This window comes from Leptodactylus fuscus, chromosome 8 (genome assembly GCF_031893055.1).
Source record: "Leptodactylus fuscus isolate aLepFus1 chromosome 8, aLepFus1.hap2, whole genome shotgun sequence".
Taxonomy (NCBI): domain Eukaryota; kingdom Metazoa; phylum Chordata; class Amphibia; order Anura; family Leptodactylidae; genus Leptodactylus; species Leptodactylus fuscus.
Genome location: NC_134272.1, coordinates 27,145,858 through 27,164,213, shown reverse-complemented (window position 1 = coordinate 27,164,213; position 18,356 = coordinate 27,145,858). Strand labels below are relative to the sequence as shown.

The window sequence follows — 18,356 nt, the reverse complement described above, 5'->3', positions numbered from 1 at the left end:
TATTGTTTATTTATATAGCACCATTAATTCCATGGTGCTTTACATTTGGGGGTTACATACAATACACAAAATATACAGGTACATATAATACTAACAGTGATTGGCTGGCACAGTGGGGTAGAGGGCCCTGCCCGCGAGGGCTTACAATCTATGAGGGGAGGGGATGAAGATGCCCTGCAGACTCCAAGAAGTAGTTGACTACAATGAAAATAAAGATGATGCCATTTGGACACGTCTCAGGTTTCTAGACCATCTTCAGTGTAAGGGAGCCTTCACACGGAGTAAACGCGCGTGTATTTTTGCAAAATACACGTGTAAAAATAAGACTCCCATTGACTTCAATGACATTTTACAGGCGTAATTTTACACATGTATTTTGCAAAAATACATGTGCGTTTATTCCGTGTGAAGGCTTCCTAATAAGATTTTGCTTAAATGCCTGAGACACCATCAGGCTGAGTTTGGGTTTTGACCTTATAATGTGTGTGTGTATTGTATCATAGCATCTAACGCTGTCATGACATCATTCTTCTTGGGGCACTTGATCCTACAGCCAGAACAGTATTAGGCCTGATTCCCATCTGCGTTTGGTATTGGGTTCAGGGAGTCCGCTTGGGGACCCCCCCAAATGGAATACCGAACACATTGACAAGCGGTGAGCAATGAAAGATCCCATAGACTATAATGGGGTCCAAGTTTTTTCTGTGTGCTGTCTGCGCAAGTCATGCGGAGAGAAATGTACTTCATGAACTACTTTCCTCTCCACATAGCTGCGCAGAATACACACGGACCCCATTATAGTCTATGGGGTTCGCATACTTTCATTGCTCACCGCTTGTCAATGTGTTTGGTATTCCATTCGGGGTCCCCTAGCGGACTCCCCGAATGCAGATTTGAATCGGCCTTAGTCTCTCCTGTGACACTAATAAGTAAAAAGTAACTGTAAAGAAATGTAAAAGGAAAGAGAATTCTTTTATAATGTATTTTATAAGGTTCCTTATATGAATGTGTGCTCTGTGCCATAACTCATTAATAAAAAGCTATTTTATAATTGGAGGTATGTTTGGTTTTTCTTGCATTGGGTTGTCCAAGATGTACAGATCTCTGCCAGGAGCCCAGGGAAGGTGAAAAAACAAAGAAAACATAATCAGCTGTCCCTGGTGCTCTATTGTCCCCACCACTGTCAGGTCCAGCGGTCCCTTGGCCTTTCCTGTGACTTCCGACTGGTTTCAGTAGTCACACGTGGCAAAGTATACCGTGGACCAGACAGCAGTGGGGGATAGGTATGCTTTTATCACCTTCCCCAGTCTCCTTGCAGAGATCTGTAATTCTTGGACAATTCCTTTAAGCTTTATTACTAATCTACACTCTGACCCCCTGAAGCCCCTTTTGCGGAGGCCCATGTCGGGGGTGGGGGGCTTGTCCATCAGTCTCCCCTTCAGCTGCTCAGAGTCGGTGACATAATAGATTTCAGTGGCAGCTCCATACAGTAGAAAGGAGTTGGTTGCAGAATTAGGGTTTTGCCCCCACCATGACTTGAGGGCCTGCACCATTGTAGACCTCAGGGGACATTCAGGAGGAAGAAGGTGAGGTCAGAGACCTGCAGTGTTGTCTTATGGCCTCTCCCAAATGTAGCCCCTCTCCATGGCAGGTGTACCCCGCATAGTAGCTCATCACATAGGTACATAACTAGTCAGCAGAGAACCCCGCAGACCTCCATTAGTAGCAGACACTGACGGGACTTGGCGCCACCTAGTGGTAGAATTTGCATTTGGTTTTTCTGCTTCTGCATATGGTGCTTCTGTTTTTCTGTGTTAAACTACAAGTGTGAGAATGTCTTTGCTCTGTGCTCAGCTGCTTTATCTATTCCATGTTCCTCCATTATTGAGGGAAACCTATTCTGTACAATGGTCGGCGCCGAGGCTCGGGGTGACCCAGCCCCCACCATTGTCCCAGCGCTTCTTCTACCACGAGGTGAACCGCCCAGCCCATCCCCCCACCCCATACGCCATTCGCTTCTTTTCCCATCCCCCCATCGACCCGGGCGCGCCCCCGTGTGATATGTGCCTATGATAAAAGGGACGCACGGGGTTTCCGTTGGGCGCGCATGAGTGGGGGGAGGGGGAGAAGAAAGCGACGTGCACGCGCCACATGCACGCGCTCAGCGCCACGTGACTCCCCCCGCACCAATAGCCGGGCGTTATAATGTGGGGGTGACGCGCGCGCCCGAGGACAAGCGAGGTAGAGAAGTATAAACCCCGACGGAGAGAAAGAGCGGGAGAGCAGTCGCAGCCATGTCTGAGGAGAAGACTAAGGTAAGCGCCGCGCACGACGACTGCAAGGGCGACCGCGCCGGCCCACCAGAGTAGGGGGCTCAGGGGACGGCAGAGCCGCTGTGGCCGACTGCTAGGCCGCACTGCTGGCGGGGGATTGGAGAGGACAGGATAGGCGGCGGCGCTGCTGCTGCTGATCTCTGTGTGTTACAGGCAGGTCGGGGAGGACCCGGGCTGAGGGGGAGGGAGGGTCGGGGAAAGAGGGGGAGGAGGCCCGACGATGTGATTCATAAGCAGGCGCTGCAGTGCCCCGGGAGATTGCGCGCCAAACCCGGCTTCTCTATACACGTGTGCCACAATAGCGCCAGCCCGAGCACAGGACCTGCCGACCGCTGCCCGCAATGGTAATGGCTGCTGGGGCAGAAGTAGTGGTGGGACTGCTGGGGCTAGTAATAGTAGTGCTGGGGCTAGTAATAGTGGGACTGCTGGGGCTAGTAGTAGTGGGGCTAGTAGTTGGACTGCTGGGGCTAGTAGTAGTCAGGGCTCCTCCATTATAGGGCTTGTGTTTACGCTGCTGTTTATACCCGGAGTCACTTTTGGCTTCCCCACTAACATTACCTCTGCATCAGACCCATCTCCTCTCCATTCACTTCTTTGCCTTAGTACTCCATAATCGCCATAGAAGTGAATGGAGACCCCTCTTCTCCTGATCTCTGGGGGCCTGTAGATAGAGTAACATGTAAAGGCTATTCTGACCCTGCTTTTGTCTATGTCCATGCTTGCCCAGGGCCCTGTTTGAGGCCACAAGTATATGAGGGTTGTGTGTGCAGGATACTCGCTCGCTTGTACATTACTCAGACATCTGAGACTACCCGCATCTACCTACCGGGCATTTATGATATAAATAGGGACTTTCCCTCTACGTTCCAATGTACTAAGGTCAATCTGGACTGGAAAATCCTGTCTGCACACATGGGCTGTATATCTTGGTCTGAGCCCGTTCAGGAGAGGCTGCTCCACTTACATTATGATGCTGGGATCTCTGCCATACAAGACACTGATGCAGGGGCTTCCAGCATTGTAGATAGTTGTTTCCAGGAGTCCGGTCTTCAGACTTGGTTCTGACCCGGAGGTTCGGCCAGTGCATAAGCTGACTTTCTGGTCTGGGTTGTGCTGTGTACATCCGGCCTTTACAGAAATTCTTGTTATGGCTATGACCCTGCTTTCCTCTTTGCTGAGGCGCACACTCTGTCTTACTATTCTAACCATATAATAGTGGGATCTGACAAAAAAAATTAATTGGGTCACGATCTGTTTATCATGACCACGCAATTTACACCGCAAAAGACAACACATGACTAAGTGCTGGAAAACCCAACATCAGACAGAAAAATATGGGAACCCCCAGTGAACAGCCATATTTATAGTATAATATCCTGTGGTTGGGAGACCCAATAATTTGATATAGGACAGGGCAAATCAAAAGCGAAAGTAAGCTGAATCAATGTGAACCTTATGTATTATACAGACCTTGTCTCAATCCAGTGATTATATGTCCTGGTAAGATCACATCTAGTAGATAGGCTGCAGGTATTCCACTATTTATTTGGTGGATGATATTGCAATGAGAAATTCTGCAGAAGAATCCATGGATCCCCCCCCCAATATGGTAAATGGTGCGGAGTTTTAACACAGACTTCACCCACTGTAATGCGTAGCGTGAAATCTCCTTCAAACAATCCTGAATTGCTGTATAATCCATCCGATGTGGATTTTCTGCAGCAGATCAGTCTCATGTGGACGTCCCCACAATGATCACAGATGATGGACCTGGGCTGGTGCTGTAGCTGGGCTCCAGAATGGGGATGCCATGCTTTCACTTAAATGGTTGTCCAGAGAGTTAGATATGCCTTAATTCATCTGGGAGGGGTTGTCAGATACCCCCCCCCCCCCAGGTCTACTATAGTAGAGCCATCCCCCATACCTGTGAGAGTGGGAGGAGCAACTGGGGGGGGGGTGTTACATCCAGGTCTTAACCCAGAGTCCATCATGAAGAATAATAAACTTTTAAGTTCTTGGACAACCCCTCTAAACGAAAGCACATATTGATTATGGGCTTTCCCTTATTACTGACAAAATGATACCTTGTAAAACTGCCCACCCAGCAGTGAAGAGAACCTGCTAACTATTCGGTGCGGTCCTGGAGGGTGGGCACAGTCTGAAGGGACCCTTGGTCTACATGCACATGACTATAGTGGCTTTTACTGTCTGCGAATACTGATCCACAAAAACAGTGTCCGCATTGCATTAGTAAGTCATCTGAAAAAAGGTCTCCTACACTGTTATCTGAAAGTCAGTGCCACAAATGTGGACAATAGGAGTCCTGGGTTCGAATCCTGATAAGGACAACACATGCAAGGAGTTTGTATGTTCTCCCCATGTTTGCGTGGGTTTCCTCCCACACTCCAAACATATACTGAGGGGAATGAAAAGGACCTGCTCCACAATTTGTTGGTAGTGTATGGTGCCATAGAAATGAATTGGTCTGTATACTGTCTGCAATTGTGAATACTATTTGGAAAGCTACGGTTGTGTGCATGGCTTGTCCACTTCAGGCAGCTATTAACACCATAAGTACGTACACCTTGGCTAAGTATGCCTGTTTATTTTGGCTAGAGGGCCTACCACTAGATTCCTCAGGACAGGTTAAACTTTTACTGCAGGTTCTCCACTTGGTACAGTAAAGTCTGCATGCAGTTTTGGCGTTTTCTTATTTTTCCATGTTGGGTATCTCGTGGGGATTTTACTAAATGGGTATTTCATATATCAGTTTTAATCCATTCCCCTTCAGGCTTGTGATGCATCGGATTTATGGGGTTCAGCCTGAGAGATCTGGTGCACCACAGGGGCTCCTGTAATGTCAGCATTGAGATCTATGGTAGTCATGGCCTGGCATAGGTTTCAGGTATAACATGTACCACTTTCCTGGGGTGAATTATAGTGGATATGAAGGGGCTGAGGTCCCCACTTACACTTGCAAGAAGTATGCAGAGAGAACAAAAGTCCTAAATCTACTCAATGGAATAGTAAATTTCTCCCGTTATGGGGTTATCTGTGCACTGGATTTGTTTCTAATTTATCAGCAGGTTTTTAGGTGCCCAAAGTTTACTTTTGCGAGCACAGTGGGGTGCCAGAACTGTGAGCGTGACTTGTGCTGCTGCCACTTCAGTTCCCTGATGTCACAGACTCCCCTCTATTCTGCCACGGGTCCATTGAGTACAATGGGGTTTGTTTTGTGGCCGAGGGTTAGTGTCAGTAGGGAGGCAGAGGATCCCATCTGCAAAGATAAACCTTGACTCTAAGAGACCAGCATATACATATATGAGTAATAAAGCTTAACCAGTGCAGCTCTTGTGAGCTTTATTCCCCTTTGAATGCGTTTCATCTGTAAAATTAAACTTCACCATGAACCAGATCAGAACTGCATGCAGTTATCCAGCCCCTAAGCAGAAGTGACATTATAAACAAGAATGTTCTTATTCACTGACGAGGTGGTGAAAATGAAATTTCAGCAATGTAATGTTACCTTTCCTCTATTGCAGACCTCTCATAGTGATCAGCACCAGACCTGCACTGATCAGTTTGTTTCAGTAGCTCCTATCACAACTGAGTTGCCTGTAAACGGGCAATCCGTTAAGGGTACGTTCAGACATGTGGAAAATTAAGAGGTATTCCTTTGTTTTCTGCTGCAACAGGATGCCAATGCAGGGCCAGATGAATGGGCCTAATCTGCAGGGAGTCTTGAGCCGGATGCTTTTTTTAAAGCTTCCTGCTGCAATCCTTGACTCTCACGCCTGGTTCGCGTCTGCGTTTGGGGTTCTGTTTGTCGACTATAATGGGGTCCGCGTGCTTTCTGCCCATAGAGGGTGAAAAACGGAGAGAAAAAAAGCAATGCCTTCATGCGGATAATTTCAGTGCTGAAATTCCACACTATTTTCCTCTGTGTGAATGGACCCTTAGCAGAGATGAGCGAACACTGCTCGGATCAGCCGTTCCGAACAGCTCGCACCCATAGAAATGAATGGAAACACCTGTGACGCCGGCAAAGTCAGCGTCACGGGTGCTTCCATTCATTTTTATGGGTGCGTGCTGTTCGGAACGGCTGATCCGAGCAGTGTTCGCTCATCTCTGCTAAGGGTCCATTCACACAGAGGAAAATAGTGTGGAATTTCAGCACTGAGATTCCACACCAAATTCCTCACCATTTTCCTCTGTGTGAATGGACCCTAAGGTTCCCATGCTGTGGAAAAGCTGACTTCTGTTGAATGGGTACCAAAAAAAAAAAAAAAAAAAGAAATCTAAATGAAGCGCTTAAACTTCTCGCTTTGCTCAATTCACTTCTGGTCCTTGGCTTAAGGGCATGTGGATGACCTCCATGTGCCGCTTGTGCCCCCATTCACTGCTATCAGTAAGCCTGGGCTGGAAAACAGACAGGTACAAGACAGGCCCATTTATGTGTCCTTACAAATGAATGGGTCAGTGTGCTAGCTGTAATATAACAAATCAAAAAAGCAGAGGATTGTGTGCATGGAGCCCTAAAGTACATCTAGTTATAAACAGCTCTTCATAAATGAGAATGGAGCGTCTAAATCTAAGAAACGTTGTAATTTGTCTGGAGAGGAAAATCTATTTCTTTAGGCAGATATACTACAAAGTTTCTTATTAACCTGTAATATTCATTTATGAAAAGATGTTTCATGAGCCGCGGGCCTCGTGGCCAAATCAACCACAGCAAGATCGAGCAGGACGTTTCTTTTGTTCTGAAAACAATGGCAGGTGGATTCCTCCATGTGAACATGCCCTAAAGAGTATCAGAATGCAACAAAGCTGAAATACTCTGCACAGATGGCGCCCTGTAGAATACAAGTTGTACAAAGGTTACAACTCCTGCCTGGAGTGTCATGGTGGCTTCAGATAGCTGACTGTGGGGGGGGGGGGGGGGATACAGGATGTTGATTGAGCTTTAAAAGGATCCTATCTTTCAAAGAATTTTTTTTTTTCTCTCTAACACATCCGAATAGCCTGAAGAAAGGCTATTCTTCTCCTACTTTTTGTTGTCTTCTCCGTGCCGCCGTTTGCTTGAAATTCTGTTTTTTGTTTTTTCTCGGTATGTGAATGAATGAATGAATTATTTTGCAGCGCTGGGGGCAGCCCCAATGCTGCAAGAGAACTCTCCAGCGCCACCTCCATCTTCTTCTGGAACGAGGTGTTCACTGCGTCTTCTTACTTCTAGGCCTCTGGCAATCTGACTGCGCATGCTCATAGCCACTTGCACAGTATTGTAAGTGGCCATTTTCTCGTGGCCAGAGAGCATGCACAGTCAGCTTGCCTGAGGCCTAGAAGTAAGAAGACGCGGTGAAGACCTCATTCCAGAAGAAGATGGAGGATTGCATTGGAGCTGCCCCCAGTGCTGCAAAAGAACTCCTTTACATACCGAGAAAAACCGGAATTTCAAGCGAACGGCGACGTGGAAAAGACAACAAAAGGTAAGAGAAGAGTAGCCTTTCTTAAGGCTATTCTGACGTGTTGGTGAGAAAAAAAAATTGAAAGATAGGATCCCTTTTAAAAAAAAAAAAAAAATCCATCAAACTTGTGACAACAGAAAGTGCCTAAATGGTTAGTAACTCTTAAATAAACCTTCTAACACCCCTTTCATGCTGAAATCTCTGCCTAAGAGCCCTTTGACCTAGCTGGATTTGGGCTAAGGAGTATGGTCTGTGTCAGCTGAGTTTCCAGTATCCTAGTGACTTGTGATGCAAGCTTCTGCTCTGCTGTCCTGCACTCACATGACCAGAGTTGGGGGTAAGGTCGCTGGGGCCCTGGTTGGGAAATGCGGCCTTGCGTTGAGGCCCATTCACTTCTGAAAGACTGCCTGCAAATCCATTAAGCAGAACGGGGCCATACAGCTACATGCTAGCAGTTTTGTGCAGCCTCAGTCTTTGGTTTTGGAAAGTTTCCTATTGGTCAGTTTTCCTGGATTAGAGTAGCGCACGTCAGTGTCCATTGAAAGGTTTCCTCAGACTGAACATGCAGTCAGTGATCTGCTTATAGCCCAAGCAATTCAGGACTGAAGCAGACAGGTCAGATTACAGTAGAAGTCAGTGATCGGGGAGGAGTAAGCATGCGATGTATGAGGGAGAAGGAAGACGGGCTCAGAGATGACTAGAAAGTCTCTTGTTGGCCCATACTTCACTGTAGTGTCTTTCATGGCCCATGCTGATGCTCTTGAGTGTTATAAAAGGAAATCTGCTTTACTTTGTGTGCAGCTTATGGAAGACTTCATTGCATCTAGTCTCCATCCACCAGCTCAGGGAGACCTGAAAATCTAGAGCAGGGATAGCGACCTTATTTTGTATGGTAGGAAAAATGAAACTGGCAATGCACTGGTCGTAGTATTATGGAGAGTGTCGGGTATTTAAGTATGAGCCACTTGGGAGCTTAAAAGGGGTGTCCAGGATGAATCAAAAACTGAATGACCTGTCCCTGATGTTTGTGTTTCCCACTGCAGTCCAGTCCTGCTGCTCTGATGTTTTCTGCGAAGGACACGGGGCATCACTACCTGCACGCCTTTCTAAAGGGATTCTATCATTTAGAAAAGTGATTTTTGAGGTATTCAGGTGCTGCCTCCAGTTCTGCCAAAAACTCCCCCCGTTTTTTTAGTAAAAATGGGTAACACTTGCAAATGATGCACACCGAGCCGCGACGGAATGTGCACAAGCAGAGCCCCGTGTATAGACCTTAAGGCTATAGCAATGTGGGTTTAGCTGAAAATGGCATTGTAATGATAGCCGATGGCCTTAAAGTCATTCTATCTGTTGTGTAAACATAGCCTTTATTTTGCATGGCGATTATTTTGCTTGCAGTTTTGTTTGGATCAAAAACATCCAAACTGGAAGTGAGATTATACTGCCGGGTCTCTTCAGACCTCAGAGTAATTATTAGCGGAGACCCAGGGGAGGCGAACATAAGTGTTACTTTCCCTTGGGTTCTGGTGCTCCTAAATAACGTCTGGGACCTTTGACAAAAGCGGTAATGCCACGTGACATCTGAGGCCTCAGTGGTTGGTGCAATTTCTCTTTTTCTGGTGCAAACTAAAACTGCCGGGCAATTCTTGGGAGGTTTGCCATCGATTGTGATCACGATTTTTGTCTTGGGTCATAGTCGCCCAGGCCTAGTGGTGGGGATGTCGGGAGTTGGACCTACATAATATCTAATGTTCTTGAGCCGTCCTAAGGAAGGAACTTCAATATTGAAGCGGAAGAAAACTGAGCTCCAGCACCAAGTATATAATTTTGGCTTTAAGGAGTCTGAAGGATACCTTGATGGATTACAATGGGGAAATGTTCTCTCTCTCTGGAGCGTTCCTTTAATGGACATAATCTTTCATCTCGCTGCCGGAGATGTTATTTCTATAAACCCAGATAAAATCATGCAGTAAATGGCTTCTATGTAAATTGTATTTGTTATTCATGTGACAACAATTCTGCTTCAATGTGAAGCTGCCAGGGAGAAGTTATTGTCCAAGTCGGCACCTGTCCTATGTTATATGTGTGAGTTTCTTCACCTGGCATCTGGTGTTGGCCATAGTCCTCTTCTGTCCTCCTGAATGACATCATGGGCCTGAAGCCATGTGATGCGGTGATGTAAGACTCAATTTCACCCCTGAGGTCCAATCTCATCCCCTGATCTCATTCAGGAGGTCTGAAGAGGACAAAGACCCACACGGGAGCCCTGGGGAGTTTTCTGATGTTGTTTAACTTACCATAATCCTTAACTCGCCAATATTTGGTCAGTTTCATGTTTTGGGTGGAAATCTTCATTGGTAGAGTCTGTAGTAGATACAAACCAACCACATGCATTATAAAAATACAATGGACTCCTGAGCTGGCATTAGCATTGTATAAATGATTTTCTTTAAAAAAAAATAAAATAAATAACTTACGATTTTTCCAGGAAACCGTGAAGACAGAGAATGACCATATCAATCTCAAAGTGGCGGGACAGGATGGATCGGTGGTCCAGTTTAAAATCAAGCGACACACTCCTCTCAGCAAGTTAATGAAGGCATACTGTGACAGACAGGTACAGATTAATAATCCAATAATTTACTGTTATAGGTGATACTTTTTGCACTCTTCATTGCAGGAATTTTGGTTTTGTGTTAGTTAAAAGCCACACCACATATGGTCTGTTAATTTGGAGGCTTTTTATTGTTCCTTGCATGTTCATGAAATTTCTTAAAGGACTGATAAGGTTTTCTAAGAATAAGTCAACAATACTAGGTGTGGGGTTCCGACACTCTGGACCCCCGCAGATTACCTGTACTGAGATGGCGCAGATCACTTGTCATCCAAACTGTAACAGAGAGCGTAAGTAGTTTAGCACTGTCCCAGTCTGTGATCTGTGGGGTTCCTGGGTGTCCTACCCTCATATCTAATATTGATGGCTTGTCCAAAGAACCCCCAATAAGCCCTTGTAATCACTTTCCACTTTGCCGTTACTGTAAAAATGTTGCAGATATAGGCCCCACGTAGCTAAACGCTGCGGAAAAGCATCATCGGTTTAGGTTTTGGGGGTTTTTTCAGCGTTTTTCCTCTGTAGATTTTCTGCCCCTGTTATACCTGTATAAAAATTGCCAGCGTTTCCACAGATTGGCATGCTGGGATTTTCAGTAATACAAGTGTTTTTTTTTTTGTTTTTTTTCTCTGCAATGGATGGGATTAACCAGAATCCCATCTACTTTGCAGGTACTGTAAAAAGCCGCATTTTGCAGATCTTCAGCATTAGAGGGTTTGGATACTTTGTCTATTTATATTTCTCTGTAGTTCACCCCCACCCCTTCCCAATTATACAGCCTTCTCCAAAGACTGTGGTGCTGGATATGACCCCTGATGGAGGGAAGGGTGTCTTATGACCAGACAGCGTGGTACAGTCGGAGGAGCTAAGCAGATTCCTACATGGCTTTATTGGAAAAGATTCAGTTTAATTTGTCTATTCTTCTACATCTCTTGTCTTGGGACAGATCTAACTATGTGCACGTACTTGTAGGGAAGTCTTGGGAGTAGAATCTCCCACAACAAAGGCCAGAAAGAGCAGGGATTTAACAAGCTGCAGAACTTGCTTTATTACTGTTTCTTTTGTTGGGTAGAAAAATATATAGATCAGTTGTATGTGTAACACTCTGCATCCAGGACGGCATGCACAACATGACCACTACTAAGGCAGAGTTCACTCAGTTTTTTGGTCAGGAATCTGCCTCAAAATCGGCCTCCCAAAAAAAAGCCTCCCTATAGACCAAATTCCTGACCAAAAAACTGTGTGAACTCAGCCTAAGGCTGGTCTTGCACGACCGTATTGAATATACGATCCGCAAGTTGCTGATCGGCAACATAGACTCCGCAGATGTCCGTGTCCTGCCGCACTCGCCCATAGAGTTCTATGGGCGAGCCCATGCAGTGCCGCAATTCGCGACCATTACGGGCATGTCCTATAAATTGCGGACCATGGTTGCGGCCAGGCCACACCGCGGATAAAATATCCGGTGGTGTAAGAGACCACATTGAGTATAATGTGTCCGCAAATGGTCCGCAATTGAAAACCCTCAATTGTGGACCATTTGCGTACAAAGCAGATCCCATTCATTTCTATGGGAGCCGGCATACCTGCGCTCCCCATTGAAATGAATGGGCTGCTTTTTTCCCCTATTGGTTTCAATGTGACGCGCGTATCACATTGAAACCAATAGGGGGAAAAAAGCAGCCTATTCATTTCAATGGGGAGCGCACGTATGCTGGCTCCCATAGAAATGAATGGAATCTGCTTTTTTACATTCAGAATCAGCTCAGCGTATACTTAGTGTGAATGCAAAGATAGACAACCAACCAAAAATAAGCAACCTAAAGTATATGCGTAAATGCATGGGTTCCTTTTAGACTATACCAAGCCCTAAAGAAATGTGTCCTCACCATATACATAGAATATCTACAAGAAAAACAATCGTGAGTATGACACTTAGTATAAAAGGAATATATTACACATCCAGTCTTGGTCAATAAACTTGTCATAATTTTATTTATTACATCATACACAAATATAAAAATGTGTCCAATGTCCATCTTTTATATATGTGTATGATGTAATAAATAAAATTATGACAAGTTTGACAAAGACTGGATGTGTAATATATTCCTTTTATACTAAGTGTCATAATCACGATTGTTTTTCTTGTGGATATTTAGTGTGAATGCACTCTAACACTTCACAGCATTTTCTGTTTTCCCTTTTACATTTCTATCCACAATAGCCAACGGCTCCATTAATGTGTTGAACTTCACAGATGCGACCTGAGTGACTGCCATGTGTGAAATCTATTTACAAATATCACTTTTTGGCATAACCAGAAGTTTTTGTTTTTCTAAATAATCCTACTGTTTGTATGACTATCATCTTTTCAGGTGGAATCCACCTGAGAAGATGCCTCTTTAATATCAATGGGAGTCAATGCAGGTTTTTTTCCCCCTCCATTTCCCAGGTCATACAGAGTGCTTGAGTTAAAAAAAAAAAAAAAAAAAAAAAAAAAAAAATATATATATATATATATATATATATATATATATATATATATATATATATATATATATATATATATATATATATATAAAATTTTCTCTCTTATACCTTATAAAAAGGTATACATTTCTGATCTGACGGGTCAAGGACTGACAGCTACTCCAGCAAGGCCAGTTTGCAGTGCAGGCATCAGATCAATGGGCCGTTATGCGTATAGCAATAGCACATAGCAGACTTTGGTCTTGTGCACTGTATAGTCACTGGGTGCAATGACTGTATTGATGTAATTGAGAACTGAGGTGCAGTGATCGCACCCAGCCATTTTACAGGGCTTGGCACACACTATGGCTGTTGGAAGCAGCCGGTACAGCTGATGTGGATTATGCCATCTGCCCCCACTAATCAGATCTTTATGGTTTAACCAACACAGACGTTTATTTTAACTAAAATGGACTTTAAATAAATCCTGGCCCAACACTTTAAATCGGCAAGGAATGGCTACATGGTAACCCTACATGTTAGGCCATATTCAGGAATTCATATGTGCTGGCACGTAGTCCTATTGATTGAAGGACAGATCTAACAAGTATCCGTAATCTGCACTGTTGTGGATCTGTGAGAAACCTGACATGTGAATGGTTTTGTTTTTTTCCCCTGACAAAACGGACAAAAAAAGAGACCTGAGACATTTTGATCTACAGAGTATAACAAATGATTACCTTATTAAGGCAATGTTAAAAAAAAAAAAAATACAAATATATAGATCTATCTTTAAAAATTGGTTTTTGTTTTTTTTTCGCTCTTCCTTCTAGGGTTTGTCGATGAGACACATACGGTTTAGATTTGATGGTCAGCCTATTAATGAAACAGACACCCCGGCACAGGTAAGACTTATTTGCTTTTCATGTGCTTCTGCATATACATTTTGGCATGTTTTGTGGTTTTCTTTGCTTAAAAGATGTTCAGCCTGGATCTGTCGGCTTCATTTGTTGCCCTGTCTATGTAGTGCTACAGACTATACAAATACCTAGGAGCCAATGACTCCTAAACGGCAAAACTTTGGCGCTAAATCAAATTTTTAGTTGCAAATATAAATGTAATTCTAATTAATATTTAAAAAGTAATCGCAACTGTATCAAGTCCAGGAAACACGAAAAGTCTGTGGGTTGTGTATTTTGGACTGAACATCTCTTCATAGGTATAAACATGAGCTTCCAAATGTCTGGACCATGACGCAAATGTGTTGAAGGGGTTATCCCACAAAGTGTGAATGGGGGGAGGGGGTAACCTATCCCCTGGTGCACATTCAGCCTGACTGCAGCAAGACTGTGGATGCGACTGGTGAGTGGGCGCTCCTGAGGCAACTGACGTACAGCTCTCTATTTTTGGCACTCCTATTGGAGTGAATTGGATGCCATACCAGCAGTCACATCCATGAGCCCGGCTCTAGTCAGGTTGGATATGCAGGCTATCACTTTGTGGGATATTGTCTTTAATATGGCCTTACTATGTGCTACTGCCCACATCTCTCTCCTCAGAGCTGACAGTCATTCAGAAATAGAAATCTTTTCATAGTGTTCAAACTAAGGTTACATGCACAACATCCGAAAATATTTATGGATATGCACAAACTGGCTTGGCTTTTCATGCAGGTATAGCCAGATTTTGGCATTTGGATCTTTGCTTGAAAAAAAATAAACAAATAAAAAAAAAAATATATATATATATATATATATATATATATATATATATATATATATTTATATTAACTTGCTGGTGAGTTTTCAGATCCACAACATAGGTCAATGATTGTGTAGGCAAAAATTTGGCACATTCAGACTCATTATTTCTCCATTACAACCCACCTCTAGCTGTCATGAGGCTCAATAATACTCCATTATACCACCACCAAAGCTTCCTGTTCATTTATTACACGCACACCCCCTTCTCCCAGCAGTACGCTATTCATTCATTACTCTCTCCTCCCCAACGAGGCTGTCTTCCATTAGTTGGCATGGCTTGGTTATTCCTGAGATTAATGTAGAGGCTGAACACGCTGATGGATGATGCCCCAATCCTCCTGGATGAGGGAAGTAATGTGTACTTTGCAGGCAATCACAGGGCTCCTCCTGGTCCTCTTAGTGGGCAGTGTGGGGGCAGGGCCTCACCTTGCAGAGTGTTATGGTATGTTCACACTAGTAAGGAAGGTTGTGTTTTGGGGCTTTTTATTTATTTATTTTTTCTTCTAAGGCTGGGTTCACTTGGGGGTTTTTGGTCTGGAACTTGAGACGGAGGCTGCCTCAAGTTCCAGTCAAAAATACAGGTAGCTGCTGGTGCGGTGCACTCCACTCCGGATTAAGCCCAATGAATGGGCCTAGTCCGGAGGGAGTGTCTTCAGGCAGATGTCGTGAGGTGACTCGGCCTGAAGAATGAACATCTCGCTGCTTTTTTCTGGGAGCCGGAACAAACCGCTCCCGGAATAAAGAACTGACTGGCTCCTGTTGATTTTAATGGGAGCCATTTTTTGGGTCAGGATTTTGACACAGATATGGCCTCAAAATCCTGACCAAACTACACCCGTGTACACCCAGCCTTAAAGTTGGAAATTAAAGCAGCAGGCATTGCTAAAAACTGAGGCAATGAGAATGTATGACCCCGTCACATCTACGGTCGGGGAGCCCCAAATGTTTTTGGTTTCGATCAGCATTTTAAAAAAAAGTTACCAAAGCAAGTAGGTATTCTGTGGGAAATGGGGTCCGTGTGGCTTCGCTCCATTTCCGCCCGAAAAATGTGGAGAGGGAAGTGCTGCTTGCAGGACGTTTCTCTCCACATATCATTCAGATAGGCAAATGGAATGGCCGAACGCAGGTATGAACTGAGCCTAAGGTGTAACTGGAGAGTAGAAGAGTCTCATTTGTAAGTGTACTAAATCTCCGCGTTGTACTAAATCTCGTTTCTTCTTTGTACCGCAGCTTGAGATGGAAGACGAGGATACCATTGACGTGTTTCAACAACAGACAGGTGGCATGTGCTAAGCCAGTTTCTCCAAGGTGGAAGGTGCCCGGCGAGCCTTCATGCTCTTAACTTCCCACATCTGCCCTTCATGACAAAGAACATGCTGATCACACAACATTCTGGAAACATTAGCAGACTCTGGAAACATTTCATTTAACCATTTTTTTGCTTTGCCCTACATAAAAGTGGTGGAAGTTTTGCTGTAAAGAGGGCCAATATCAACAATTACTTTCCTAAAGTGGTTTTGTTTTCATGTATTTTATTATATTTTGTGTGGCACTGTTCAGTTTGTTTTTTTTGTTTTTTTACAGCAATCTTCAATTATTTTTTTTCTCCCCCTTTTTGTCATGTAAATAGTTGGACAAGTTCCCCCCCACTCGAGTGTTTCTGACTCTTCTTCCGTCAGGGCGCTCTTGATTTCTGTTTGGTTATTACCCGCAAAGAAAAGTTAGTTTGGAAGTAGGGAGGGAGCCAATATGGGGACGGTGGGAGGAGGGACGTGATTTTAGTTACTACTTTGCTATAGACCCTCTGCATTACCTGAGGACGCGTGAAATGTCAGTGCTTTGTGCTGATGCTGTTTTATTAATAGTTGAGATTTTGGGTACTGTAATGACAAATTTTTTTATTTTTTTTTGCTGACTATCCACACAGATTCTCGTACTGTCAATGATTGTATGAAGGATGTTTAATACCAGGTCTGTTCTTTGTTGATGATGTAACTCTATTGGCTTTGTCCTATCTAGATTGTCCCTGGCTCCTTTAATGCAGCGAGCAAGCGAAACCTTCACAGACAGCCATTCCTGAACGTGCTGCTCCAGAAAACTAGTATGCCAGCAAAGTAGCCATTAAGGGGGACATATGCAGGCCGGAGCCAATGAACCTGTTCAGAGTTCAATAGGCAAGATATGGTAAATTGAATTCTACAATTGACCACAAATCTTTTAAACCTGTTCTTAAAAGGTCATATTACATTTCATGACAATACTGACGCCATTTTCCTAGCAGAGGTGGCATGATGCGTTGAACTAACAAGACCTTGACACGTCTTGATCCGAAAAGTTAAATGTTCTTCCCACATTTCCAATGTACTAGTAGTCCAGTACAAAGAATGTGATGAGTAATTAAAGAAATACTCTTCCACACAATAAAGTTCTTGTATCTCATTCACTTCTACAGTCTGGCCTCTGGTTTCTTTTAATACTGATCTGCTGGATAAATGTAATATTTCAACTACAAAATAAAGAAAATTTCAACCTCTCTTTTTGGAACGGATGTATTGTGCTCAAGTTAATCTGAATCTCGTCTACCACCACTGAAATAGATTTTGGAAACTTGCTATATATTATAGACTATAGGACGAAGGCCCCACACTGGAAACACAGCAGGGAAAAAAAAGCATGTAAGAAATACATTTTATTTAGGGCTGACCTATTCTGCAGCGCTGTACAATTTGTAGGATTAAAGTACAGACAAAAAGATGCATTACAAAGAAAGTCACTTCACATTATGGGACTGAGGGCCCTGCTCACAAGAGCTTACAATCTATGAGGTAGAGGGGGTGACACAAGAGGTAGCAGGGGCGGCATTGCTTATACAGAGGTCAGACAATTTTGTAATAGAGGTGACTGTCATTATACAGACATAAAACTTTGAGCCGTCACCAGTCTTGTCCTTTAATGTGCAGATGGTGCCGGGGCAAATAGTCTGAAACTGCATCATATCGTGTAGGGTAATGTGGGAATAGAGGAGGGGTAATTTTAGGGATTGTATTTACGGTATGGAATGGTTTACATTAGTAATTGTGATAGGCCTGTCTGAAAAGATGTCTTTAGTTTGTGCTTGCACCGATTCCGGATAGAGAATCTGTGCAACTTGGGAGAAGTCTTGTATATGCGTGTGGCAACCAGCGAGCAGTGAAGGCAAACTGACCCCATAGACTAGACTAGAATGGGGTCTGTGTGCTTTCCGTGCAGAGTCTACACGAGTCATGCGGACAAGAAAGTAGTTCATGAAGTACTTTTCCGTCTGCATGTTCTGTGTGGAAAACACATGGACCCCATTAGAGTCTATGGGGTCTCCTTGTGGACTCCCCAAATACTGATGTGAACGGAGCACCTGTTAGGTGATAGACAGAGATAAGGGAGGGAATGTAAATGTAGGGGAAAATGCAGCATGTCACATTTACCTGTGAAAATTGCAGGATGTGTAGCAGAACTGTGTAGTGTCAGAACAAAAAAATAAATGGTAGTTTGGTTAGGAGAACATGAGGTTTATCAGGAGTGGCCTTTTAACTGCTTCTCCCATCACCTACCCTAGAATGTGAAGAAAGGAGGCAGTAGACCAGAAAACTACTAGCCCTCTATTATGGAACCAACAATGCTTTACCTTTATTTTGTGTCCTTTCTTGTGAGGAATTCAACTCTTATTATGTAAGTT

At 44.0% G+C, this 18,356-nt stretch overlaps 1 protein-coding gene across 2 annotated transcripts; it reads left to right on the top strand.

Moving 5' to 3' along the window:
- Window positions 1-2,168: 2,168 nt before the first annotated feature.
- On the top strand, window positions 2,169-17,178 carry SUMO3 (small ubiquitin like modifier 3). 2 transcript variants are annotated; one of them, XM_075284958.1, is made up of 4 exons: window positions 2,169-2,315; window positions 10,287-10,415; window positions 13,715-13,786; window positions 15,875-17,178. In XM_075284958.1, the coding sequence occupies exons 1-4, from the start codon at window positions 2,295-2,297 to the stop codon at window positions 15,935-15,937; spliced, it is 285 nt and encodes a 94-aa protein (XP_075141059.1). In that variant the 5' UTR covers window positions 2,169-2,294; the 3' UTR covers window positions 15,938-17,178. The 2 variants fall into 2 exon arrangements, with proteins under 2 accessions (XP_075141059.1, XP_075141060.1); XM_075284959.1 differs by lacking the exon at window positions 2,169-2,315 and adding an exon at window positions 2,615-2,677.
- Window positions 17,179-18,356: the final 1,178 nt, after the last annotated feature.

What these genes read in the sequence shown, in the direction of transcription:
- SUMO3 (XM_075284958.1), top strand. Translation starts at nt 2,295, where the DNA reads ATGTCTGAGGAGAAGACTAAG. An exon ending in AGGCATACTGTGACAGACAG is followed by an intron (nt 10,416 to 13,714) that starts GTACAGATTAAT and finishes TCTTCCTTCTAG; the next exon opens with GGTTTGTCGATGAGACACAT. An exon ending in AAACAGACACCCCGGCACAG is followed by an intron (nt 13,787 to 15,874) that starts GTAAGACTTATT and finishes TTTGTACCGCAG; the next exon opens with CTTGAGATGGAAGACGAGGA.